The sequence below is a fragment of the Falco punctatus genome, assembly GCF_963210335.1.
Source record: "Falco punctatus genome assembly, chromosome: 13".
In the NCBI taxonomy this organism is placed as follows: Eukaryota; Metazoa; Chordata; class Aves; order Falconiformes; family Falconidae; genus Falco; species Falco punctatus.
In genome coordinates, this window is record NC_137593.1 from 11,950,531 (window position 1) to 11,962,866 (window position 12,336).

The following is a 12,336-nucleotide window of genomic DNA, read 5'->3' on the forward strand; positions in this document are numbered from 1 at the left end:
AAACGTACAAAAATTAAACAGGTTCTCCATTTTATTTCCAATAAAAATTCAGATCCTAGATGGATACAGCATCTGTAAAATACAAGAATAGACAGAATCTGTTAGAAATATTATTATTAGACTACTATCTTAAACACAAGTTTTACAGTTACAATCTAGATCAATCTCTTCATCTACTACAAAAGCAACCCCCTCATTTACAAAGAGGTGCAAGAATGGAAAAGTGTAACAACTAGTTCAGTGACCCAAAGTAGCATTTCACTGGTGGTACAGACTCCCCCAGCAGCTGGCCCTCCCGCTCACTGGCAGGGAGAGCCCTCATGAGTCTAGTTTCAGGATTTAACTGTGCTGCTTCTACTGTGCTTTTTCTAAGGCACAGAAGACAGACAGACAGAAAGGAAGGACTGCACCCCTCTGATACCCCCTTTGACATTACTAGAAAAGTATTGCATTAGACTTCTGGGTGAGGGACCTAAAGGGACAGTCTCACTGAAGCCCTGGGGCCAAAACATCAACTGTAGAGGAGGTGCTAGGGGACAAACCAGGACAGCACACCCCTCAGTTAAAACATTTGGGAGGTAGGAGTAAAATCTTATCAACAGGTAGGAACTGGAGTAGGAGAGTACAAAAATACATGTACAAGATAACTTTAGAAGGGAGCTGGGGAGCAGTCCTGGAACTTGAGAAGTCCTTCCAGTCAACCTGAGCAAGCATACAGAACCCTTGGCAATGAGACAATCCCCCCCCCTCAGCACAACAAGCCAGCAGCAAACCTCTCCTAGCTCCAAAAGGAGCACTTCTCAAATTGCCACGTCAAATACACAACAGCAACAGAACAAAACCATAGCTCAAGTTGTTCCTCATACTACGTAGGATTAAAAAAAAAAAGGCACACCAAAAACTGCCAATAACTTGTTGCTAAAATAAATCTACTTACCACTCGGATTCTGTGTCCAATGGCCTTGGCAGGAAGGTTGGAGCGGAACTTGGCACGAACCATGCCACTGTTCCCATGTGCGCGGGTTACCTTCCCCCAGATCACTCGTGTCCTGTTGGGCTTGCCACCAGGGGTTACGGTGTTGCTGAGGAGAGAGGAAAAGAACTGCTGAGCACACCAGTCACAGCTCTGTACAGGACTGATCAATGACAGTACAGACAATGCAGGCTCCTTAAGACACTTCATTAACTTTATTCCACAACTGTCTTTTAATAACGTATCTTCCACTATTATTTACCTGTGAAATTTATTAGGCCTGCAATTTTCACAATACCTTACAAATGGGTAAGTAGTGCAGCTTGTAACTTACCAGAAGCTCCACTGGAGAGCTATAAACAAGTTAAAAAGCTTAAGAATTTGGAAAACACTGATACTAATATGATCAATCCAAAACCTCCTCAATTTCAACTCCGAAGAAAATGAAACGTCTTATTTGTAAGATTTCTCTGGACACTAAGGCTGGAGAGGCCTAAGCCACTGGGACAGACTGCCAAAAATTGCTTTACAAGAAAAGCTATATGCCAGCCTGACCACCATCATTTCCAAGATAACAGTCCGATCAGTTTTATTCAATGCAATTCGGAACTCTTAACAATTACACTCAAAGAAAAGTGGAAGTTAGTAAGTAACTGTTCTTAAGGCCTCCACCAATGCCAGCACAGCAGAATTGACAGTGCTCTGACATCAGCATGCAAAAGGCAGGATACAAATTCCTCCAGACTTCACAAAGTATTTCTGCTGGACTTCAAAAATGAAACCAACCCAGGAAACTGGTCTATACACTACTTCACGGACATTTTATTGATATATTGAGCCCAATTTATTTTTGTTCTAACAAAAAAGCTCTATAAACAGACTGCTCACATCCTGACATTTACAAAAGCTGACATAGGAATTGGCTAATTTGGCATACTAATAAATAGTAACTTACTTTTTAGCTTTGTATACGTAGGCGCACCTCTTGCCCAAGTAGAAGTCTGTCTCCTGACGGGCATAAACACCTTCAATTTTCAAAAGGGCTGTGTGCTCCCGCTGGTTTCGGAGGCCACGTTTGTAGCCAGCAAAGATGGCCTTGCACCACAGCCTAAAGGCATGGAAAACATTTACAAATTGCAATTCACTCCAAAGTATCAAATGTAAAATCAGGTACCGTTTCAGCGCAAACTAGTTCCACACCAGTAGAGATTTAGCTGAGGAAAAAATCCTGTCGCTTTTCCTTTTATAAATTACTGCAAATCCTTATGTTCAGTCAACAGAGGAAAGCTAAGTAACTGGAACATGAAGTATTTATGAGCACTTTGTATCCTTCTGCTTGTTATAAATTTCTGCCACTACAGGCTTCAGAGTAAAACTGAAGTGCTTCAGCACTAGTAGGTGTTACGTTTTCAAATATCTACTAACACTCAGTGATAAATAAATACTACTTTTTTTTCTATAGGTAACATCAACTGAATCTCCTGTGCTGCAGTAACTGCTACAGAAGATACTAACCGCTGCTAATTTGTAGAGAGACAGTCCCACATACACTGGGCAAGAAACATTACACAAACTCAACAATTCTTCATGATGAAGACCTGCCTGTACTACACAGGTAAGGCAACCATGGGACTCATTCCACACATCGTGTACACAGCATGACTGTCTCAACTGCATCCAGCAACTGTCCCATAGCACAACAGGTATCCAAACTAAGCTATCCAGTACCACCTTCCACGCATGCACAACGTGAGATAAACTCCACACATAACTATCAAGACAAAAAGCTGTGATTCAGATTCAATCCCTCCACCATTTACAAACTCAAGCCCTACACCCACCATAGGGAAAACTCGATGGCACAGCAGCTCCCTTACCCAAAGAAGCAGTATGTCAAAGCCTCTGCTGTACAGTGCAGGTGCACAAAGACTATGCTATCAAAACCACCATTAATATCCTGCATCTGCTGACAGGCCAGGGAAAGCGTGGCACACAGCACCAACAGCTACAACCAGCTTCAGAACAGGGAGCTACAACCGGGGGCGTTTAATAGAAGGCCCAGCAGGATACTGGGCAGAGAAGCGGCCCTGGAAAATGAGAACTGCCGCAGGAAAACGGATGACTGCCCGCAGCTTTAACAAAAAGCTCTCAGAAACGCTCAGCTTGTCAAGAGGACTTGTCGAAAGTGCACCGTAACAGCGAGCCCAGAGCCACCTCGGGGCTGTCACTCACCTGCCGGTCATTGTGTCCTCCTGAAGCCCCGGTCCCTGCAGGCCTAGAAGGGACACACAAGCCATGAGTCCCGCAGGCCGGCGGCTCCGCAGGCCCAGTCCGGGGCCCGCGACATTCTGCCGGCCGGCGGCCACCCAGAGCAAGGCGACGCGGGCCGCCAGCCGCCCCAGGCCGGGCTCCGGCTCACGGGGCAGGGAAGGGCACCCCTCCGCTTCCCCACGGAACGGGACGCTCCAGCCCCATTTCAGCTGCGGGCCTCAACCCGCGGCCGGGACCATCCGCCGCACATCGGCGCCATCCCGCCCTCCACCCGCTCCGCACGGCGCCAGCCGCAGCGCGCCGGGAGCCTCGCGCCCGCCGACGGCCCCACGGCGGGGGCAGCTCCCCCTGCCCGCCACCCCGCGCCGCCGCTCCCCGGCTCACCCCGCGGCGCCGAACCAAGATGGCGGCAAAAGGGAGCCCCGCCGCGCTGCCTTCCGGGATATGGGCCGGCAGGACCCCCGCGGGGGGGCCAGCACCGCCTGAGCGGGCGAAACCCAGGCGGCCCCGGCGGGTCGGGTACATCGCCCCCAGCGCCGTCCCTCGCCCGCTGCCCCGCGCCCCCTCCCTCCCCCGGGCGGCGATTCGGGCAGGGGCGGCCCCAGCCCCGCCGTGCAGGCACCCGCACGGGCAGCCCCGCGAGGCCCCCGGAGCGTGGGGGTCGTCATGGAGACGGGCGCCACCGCCGCCGCGTCCCGGTGAGCGCTGCAGCGGGCCGCGGCCGGTCCGCTCCCAGCACCGGCGGCGGGCGGGCAGGCGGGCGAGCGAGCAAGGGGGCGCCCGGCCCGGTACCGGCGGCCCAGCTGCTGCGGGCAGCGCCCTGCGGACGCCCGGGGTGGGAGCGGGGGGTAGATCCCGGTGCGTGGGTGGAGGGGAGGCCTGGCAGGGCGGGCGGGGCCGTGGGCCGGTGGCGGGGCCCGGCTGCGGCGGGGGGACGCGGCGGGGGGCTGCGAGGGGGCGGGAGGCGGCGAAGGGCAGCTCTCGGCGTTTCGGGGGGCGGCCGGGCTCGGGGGGGCTCTTCTGATGGCTGCCTCCAGGCCCTGCCTGCCTGCCTCCGGGCTCACCTTCATCAGTGAATCATCTCAACATTTTATTCCCGATATCGCCTTGGTGACAGAAAACTTCATTTCTACGCTCAAATCCCTGTAATGAAATTTCACATTCCTGTGTTTTCCTACAGAAGAGCAGGTGGAAGCATGTACTTACCCGTTTTCCCACATCAGGGTCATTCACTCCGGATTTCCCTCACTTCCCTCAGCCAGAAATTCAGATGCATTCTCAGAGCACTTTCAGTGATTTAGGAACTTACTCCAAATACAAAATGTGCCCTGGCTGTCTGGACTTTCCCTGTAACTTTGTTCCTGAAGTGCCTTAAGCTGCATTTGAACATGTGCCCAGAGCATATTTATGAAAAATTGGACCTCAGGAGCAAAATCTACCATCATCTTGTCACTGGCTGGGCCTGGAGACCTTCAACCTGGACTGAGGAATTAAATCCTGATGCAGGAGTACAATTAAGTCTATCTGTACTTTGCTGGGCCAGGGCAGAAGCACTCAATGCCTTGTAAGCATGCATAAGCAGAGGTTTTCTTTAAATAAATTAAATTGTTAGGAGGTAGGAGCAAAGAAGGGATGAAACATGAATTCTCCAAATTATTCTGCTGGCTTCTATTTTAAGGAAAAGGTAGAAAGCAAAGCAATGCTCAGTAATCTACCCACTTAACAGTACCAAATGTGTGCTGGGAATCTCTGCTCAGAGAAAGGACACAATCCCTGCTTTGAGGAGAATAAACTACCTGTCAGAACACTCTCTTTTCCAGCAGTGGAGATGACACAGCCAGTAAATGCTCGCTCCCTAAATCTTATCTTTAATGTCCCATGCAGATTTAGTCCCATATGGACGTACAGATAAAAGTAGCACCATGTCTTTCACTCCTGTGCTCAGTTCTCCAGGGTTCTCATCAGTACATCCTCAGACAGCAGGAGCAAAACGTCTCTCTACAGTTAGTCCTAAATTGCCAAAACCAAGATTACTTCAGCTTTTCAAGGTTTCTTTTCCTCTCTCTCTCTCTCTCTCTTCAGATGAGCAACTTACATTCTAACATTTGAGTGGTAGGCAGAGTTTTGTAAGGCCACAACTATTTTGCTTGCCTAAGAGATATTTTTTTTTTGTTAAAAACTAAGGTATTTCTGATTTGTGGCCCAGTCACTGCTACTGTGGATATTCCGAATCTCTCTTTGCCAATCATTTGCAAAATGGAGCTAAAGAAGATGTAATGTTCCCAGCTTCACATTTTATCACTGGAATTCATTGGTATCTCCTTAATCAACTATAAGGAATGCTGTAAAACATGCTGCCTTTGAAGCCTTTTTAGTTTATCAGGCAGCAGGATGGGAGAAACATGCATCCAGGACTCTCACACAGCAGAGGGAGTTGCAATCCCCAAAGGAACAGGAGGCCAGACCTTTTATACAGTTGTTTTAAAAATTATTTCTTGATATGTTTTTCTTTCCTTTTAGATCAGCAGGGAAAGAATGTCAACCTAGACTCTTGGGGCAAGCTTCACATACCTCTTTTTTTTTTTATTAGTGCAGTTTAATGAAGGAGTTCAGCAAAGCACAGTGATTAAGGTTGATGCCAACGGCTGCATCAGGATGGGTCTGTGGGCACTGTGTAAACGCTAAAATCCAGGGAGAGCAGCTGACTATTTGCAGTGTTTCTTAATGCCCCAGACAGTGGTTTCCTTCTCACTTCCAAGTCAACATAAGCCCAGAGTGTGCTGGCTTGGCACATGCATCTGCTGAGTGAGTATACGGTTATAGGAGGAGATACACAGGAGGAGCAAACCAGCAGGCTTTAGAGAAACATTCCAGCTGTGAACTTTCTTAATGCATATTAATATCTTGACTTAATTCTTTCTTGGACAGAAGCTGCTGATGGGATAAAGGAAAAGTTGTTGCATCCTCCTTTGTTTCCAAAAAAGTCACTTTTTCCTATGAGAGCTGCAAGTGTTGTTTCTTCTTTCAAGAATGCTGTTGTAATCATCTGTCACAGCTATCTCACAACAGATCTTTTTTCACTGTATTTTTAGCATTAGGACTCTACATGTAATAGATTATCCTTATGTTGTTTAGACTCAACATTTGGATCACAGATTTTTTAAAAAGATAAAAACAAGTAAAACTTTTACAAATATTTTTTTAGTGCCTGTTGACTGGAAAGAGACATGATCCGGCTTTCTCTATGTAAAAATACTTCATTCATGCATCTCCACTTCTATCATTGATTTGAAGGTTGAAAAGAAAGGAAAAGTGATGGGTTTAGTTTATTACACACATCATTAGCTATTTATTTGTTAATTATCAGATTTCTACCTCAAGCTGTAGCATTTTTTTTGTATTTAAGAGAAAGAGAAAAAAAATTCAGAAGCAAAATGAGGAAATCAATTCCTGCTTAGTCATAGGTGGCCATCAAAAGACCTGAACAGTGGGAATTAGGTAAGACAATATAAATACAAGAAGGATAGTAAACATATTTGTAATATTCAGAATCACTCCTTTGCTGTTGTCTTCTCCTGCCATGATTTAAGCAATCTTCTTGAAGTAATTCAGGGTGCCTCTATGATTATCTTCTCTGAAAGGCTGTTCCGTATCTTCACCCATGCAGAAGTTAGAGACCTTATCTTAATTGCCTGGCTATGGGGAAATTATACTCCTTTGACCCTGGACCAGTATTATCCTTTAACTTAAATAGCTCTGTCTCTCCCTGGTATCTGCTCTTCATATATTTACATTATAGAGAGTAATCACAACCCTCAATTCTTTTAACCCCTTGTAAAAGGGAATTTCTATTCCCATGATCATGCCACTAGTCGCCTTCTGTACCTGTGCTTGTTTTTAAACACAAACAACTAGAAACATGCACCGTGCCTTATATGAGGTTTACTGAAGCCTTATGCAGCAGCACTAGTACTTCTTTTTATCTGCTGAAAATAGCGGTCTTGCTACATCATAGGACTTGGCATTATTTGTGGTTCACAACACTGGAGTCATGCCACCCCTGAACCCTCTCTTCCACCCTGTGCTCCCACCTTCATAGCAGAAACTCTTGTGAAAACCCTTAATGCAAGACTGTGCACCTGGTAGTCTTGCATTCTAAGTTATTATTCAGTTAATCAAAGAAAAGGGTCTAGGCTGAAAGGAGCAATATTCCAGTTTCATTGACTGTACATATAGCTGTCATGAAAAAGACTGCCACTCACACACTAGGCTTTTTATTGTAGTCTCATGCACAAGGGGAGCCATGTCCTATTACAAAGGACACTACATTTCAATACATTGTATTAAACAACTTACTGTAGGAGTCAGGGACATCAAGAAACAAATGCATAAAATCTAAGTTATATTTGTTTGGTTTACCTACTCTGTTCTGATAGAGATCTAATAAACCTGCACTGAAAAGTGGCCCGTGTTTTATGCAAGTGAAATTAATTTCATGTTCCAATTGTAAATTATTTTCTTCAACAACAAAAAAAATATCTTTGAGCAAGACAAAGGGATGCTTAAGTATACATGTGAGCAAGACAAAGGGATGCTTAAGTATACATCTGAGCAGTTTCATATTTGAAATGCATTTTAAAATAAAACAACACAGAATGTTAAAGATAGTTTACTTAGTCCAGATACTGTTTTTTGTTTGACTTTCAGCATCTTAAGGTGGTAACAGTTCCTGCTGAGGGGATTGGGATCATAAAAGTGTTAAGGCTACGTAGTAATAACAAGGAATGATTAGAGCATGAAGGTTCGCCATCTGAGATTTTATAAGGTGTGGATTTTTTTTTTCCTTTTAAAAAAGCACCTTCATTCTGTTGATTCCCAAAGAGCAAAGTCCATCATGAAACACTGTTTCCCCTTGAACTGAATGGTGAGGCCACCTCACCCAGTTTGTGACTTCCATATCCATTCTCTTCTCAGCCTGTCTACCTCAATCTACTGTAGGAGGGACCAGGACCTACTTTGTTTTGTGAAAGCTAAATATTTCCACTGTCCCTGAATGCAGCCATTAGCAGAGCATGGCTCCCCTCATAAACAGTGTATGAAAGGCTATAAACAAAGCTAGGGAAGTATATGAAAGGTTGCCAATACTACTTCAGCTCTACCTTTAGTTTAAACTACTGTTACTAACATTACTAACACCATAGTCTTTCTCATTGGTACCTTTTGTCTTTGTTCCTCTTAGCAAGAACACAGAGACTAAAGAAATGGAAAAATTCACTCATCTGGAAGCTCTGCTGTTTACTGCTGTGCTGGAGAATTGTGTGGATCAACTCTCAATTCTTGGATATATCATGCCAGTTTCATATGAGGGCAAGACAGACTTCAGCCACGTATGTGTCTCTATCCTCCCTGCTTAAAAAAAAATTATTTTTTTTTCTTGTCTTGGTTTTATATTTTCTACCACCATTTTTTACAAAATCAGTTCATATTTTTTCTAAGTGCTCCATGACCCTTGGGTGAAGAAAGACAATGAAAGTGCATGGCTGATCAACTGCAGCATCACTGAGAAGCCTCTGTCAAGATTTTGTGCAAAAAACTCTATTGACCCAAGATGAGGTTCCTGGGCTTATAATTTTAAAATCTTGGTGGTTAGATGACAAGCAAAGCATTAGGGAAAAGGAAGAAAAACATAAGGTTCTTATGTAGATACAAAAGAGTAGTATATTTGAAAGTACTCAAACCCAGGGTAATTCTGTTCCTCTCTAAGTCCATGCTAAAGTTCCTTTAGTCCCCGCAGACAATGAATTAAGAAAGATTCCACTTCAAAATACGTTAGTAACTACCCATTCTCAATGACCATTATTAATTAATTGATTTCTAATAGGCATCATAACTAACAGGGCTTGGGCAGAGATACAAAGAGCAGAGAAGAAGCCCTAATTCTCAGGCAGAGGTGTGTTGCTGTGGAGGAAGATGTGATATTTCTGGTAGCTGATAGACACATGCAACAGGATGGGACAGTCCTGAGGGGTAAACGGTTCTAAGTTCTGTCGTCATATATTTGAAGTGACATAGCAGATGGTTTCCAATTTAAGCCAGTTTGAAACTTTTTTAAAAGGAACTCAAAAAGTGTGTGACTAGGATGGAAATAAAAACTGGGATCTGAGTTTTCAGATCCAATGCTGTTTGCTCTGTCTAACGTACCGCTAAGAATGCAAGAGGAAGGTAAATCAATATGTTATTTTCTACGTGTTTCCTTTCCATACCACCTACTTTTCAAAAATCCAGTGCGAAGCAGCAGAAACCGGTGTTTGAGTAAATTTTAGGGCGTGAACGATGCTTAGACTGTGCAACAGAGGGCACTCCTCCCCTAAAAGAGTCCTGTGAGCCAGTCTCACCTGCTTCCAGAGGATGCTTCTCCCTCAGAGACCTGGGTGGGAAACCTCTTTGCCAGCAACAAAATCACAGAGAAAGAGCATATATCTCGAGGACAGTAGGAGTTCTTCAGACACACAGACTGAGGTTGGTAGACCTACTAAAAGTACACTTAAATTACAAAGAAAACACCTTAGCTTTTCTCTTCAATCACAGATGCTCATTTTTACCAAGTCACTACTTAAACCACAATTTTCTCACAGACTATAAACCCTGCTTGTGTTCTTAAAGATGCCAAAACAAATCGAGAAGGAAACAATTTTGAAACAAGAAAATGGCTTAGGGAAGCTACTTGCTAACTTTGGTGCTCTGTAATTTGATATTCCTCCTCGTTTCTCAGTTTACATTTGTCTGTTACTGTATTTGGAGAAGACTTGTATTTACAAAGCACCCTGGAGCTCTGTCAGTCAAACAAATCAACAACATTTTCAAAGACTGACATCTAAATTTCGGTTGATGACAGTTTTGAGAGGATTAATTACAGTGTTGGCCAGCACCTCATCAATTTTCCAAATCAGGGACTTTGTACATTGCTTCACGCAGGGCATCCCCCAGAGGAAAGCTGCCTTTCTGTTTGCAGAATTTTGGGCAAAAAGACTAGCAAAAGATAAACAGCTAGGAGAATACATGGATGGTAACACATGCAGTTTACAAATCCCTTGCTCTTACATAGTTATTTGGTAATTATTAGTGTGCAAGTCCCTACTGTTTATAGACAATCCAGTTATAGCCTGTCTTGAACTTTCCCAGACATTAAAAAACATCTGTCAGAACATTCATAAAATCTACATGATATTAAAGCTTGTTTGCCAAACTCAGTTCTTTCTGAAGTACAGCCATCACCAGCAAACTATTTAAACCTTTTTTTTTTTCTAGTTAACAATGTAATTTTCATTGGTCTGTGTATATTTTGCATGCGATTCATTTAATGTAAATTGAAATGTCCAGAAATTAAGCATGTAGTCACCTAGACTTCTTCTGTAGTCAGTGGTGAGTCAGGCACTGCCAGAGGTGGATTCATCCCATCCGGAGATGTCCCAGATACTCAGAACTTGGAACGAAGCAGCCCCTTGCAGTGCCCTGCTCACTGCCCTCGCAGAGCACGGCAGCGTCGCAGGCCACTAACAGAGCCTCGCTCGACAAGTAACTTCTTGGAAGTACTGGCATACACAGTTGCTGCCCTGACTGCTTATTACTCTGCCCTCTGTGCTGTGTTGGCACAAACGTGTGCATGTGGTTGTGGAGGGATCTGGGCTGTGAACTGGTGCTGCTAAAAAAGAATTATTTTTTTTTCCTTTTTGCTGGAAAATACTTCAGCTCAGTGAGTCCTTTAATCCATTTCCCCAAGCAGCCAGGGTGGGGAGTAGGCAGCTCTGGACTGGGGTGGGGCTGGCAGTGACTGCGTTACTGGCTTCAGTGTACTGCTACTAAGTGTTCAGCCACAGAGATACTGGTAGACAGGCAAGAAAATTTTCTCTTTTAATGTCCCAGTGCATACACCTACTTTCTTACCCATAGCACATAAAGCAGAGAAATTCCTAGAAGCAAGGGCTCAGCCGATTTTATAGTGTGCTTTTGCTTTTCTGGGACGTTTTCTTTTTTAATAAAATTGTGCACAGCCACAAGATACCTTTCCATGTAGAAGAGAACTGACAATATTTTGAACTTCTTCTTTGAATTCATGTTATACTTCCTCGGTTGTCACTCTTAAAAAAACCCAGCTAAGTAGATGGCTGATGCCTATCATTTATTTCACACATCTCAGCTCTTGTTATAACAATAATATTGTAGGGAAATGTCATGGTGACAAGCAGTGGGAAATAGCCAAGATAGAGAGAAGGCAGAGGGGAAGCAGGCTAACAGTCTTCCAGTACATAAAAGCTGCTGCAAAGAAGAATGAAATTATTTGTTCTCCTAGAGACTAGGAGAAGCCGCCAGGGGCTCAACTGCAGCTGATGAGAAAAAAATCTTTCTTATGGTAAAGATTGTTGTGATATGCTGGCACTGGCAGAAGGGTGCATAATCTCCATTGCTGGACATCATTAAAAACGTGTCGGGAATGACAGTCTGAACCATCATCTCTTTGGGCAGATGAATTCACCTTTTGAGGCCTTTTATAGCCACTTTAGAACTTTTGATCCCAAAAACTTTAAGAAGTCTACATTGTGTGCTCAAAGCTAACCCAAGAGAAACATTTCTGCTCTTCTACTCTGTGCAGAGTGTAACATACACTATCAACTGCTCTTAGAATAGCTTCATTCTAGATTATTATTAATTTTTCTTCCTCTCAGATAATGATGCAGAGAGTTTATTTCTACTGCCCAGTGTGCAAGCAGGTCTCTCTGATTCCCTTTTAGACTGGCATCCAGGAAATGAAAGAAATCAGAGAGACCCAGAAGGAGCTGGATATTAGCTACCAAGAGCTTATGTCAGCAAGGCAAGGGAGTGGGGAAACAGTTACCTTCATGTCTCTGAAAAGCAGCAAACACGAGCAGCAGCTGGGGAAAACTGAGGATCTAAAAAGAATCCATCATCTTTCCAATAGGGCCATGAAAGACAGTGCTTTGTCGGTAGAGAATCTCAGAAAGATTCAGGCTGACAGGTGAGTGAAGCACAAATATGGTAATTGTGGGGATGCTCGGAGCTGTAAAGTTCTCAGT

General features: G+C 44.3%; 2 protein-coding genes across 4 annotated transcripts in view; one reads left to right on the plus strand and one right to left on the minus strand.

The window, feature by feature from the left end:
- Window positions 1–13: 13 nt before the first annotated feature.
- RPL35A (ribosomal protein L35a) lies at window positions 14–3,741 on the minus strand. The gene is made up of 5 exons (XM_080409402.1): window positions 3,629–3,741; window positions 3,206–3,248; window positions 1,929–2,081; window positions 938–1,082; window positions 14–72 (listed from the first exon to the last, which is right to left on the minus strand). Exons 2-5 carry the CDS (start codon window positions 3,214–3,216, stop codon window positions 49–51), a joined length of 333 nt encoding a protein of 110 aa, XP_080265528.1. The 5' UTR covers window positions 3,217–3,248; window positions 3,629–3,741; the 3' UTR covers window positions 14–48.
- DRC9 (dynein regulatory complex subunit 9) overlaps window positions 3,648–12,336 on the plus strand; it is a gene marked incomplete at its 5' end in the record, with an annotated part of 25,131 nt that continues 16,442 nt past the window's right edge. For 2 of the 3 annotated variants that reach the window (XM_080409366.1, XM_080409368.1), the window contains 3 exons: window positions 3,818–3,942; window positions 8,484–8,631; window positions 12,034–12,278. In XM_080409366.1, coding sequence (XP_080265492.1) covers window positions 3,911–3,942; window positions 8,484–8,631; window positions 12,034–12,278 — 425 coding nt within the window. Of the gene's footprint in view, window positions 3,943–8,483; window positions 8,632–12,033; window positions 12,279–12,336 lie in introns of all 3 variants that reach the window. The other variant, XM_080409367.1, reaches the window with a different exon arrangement.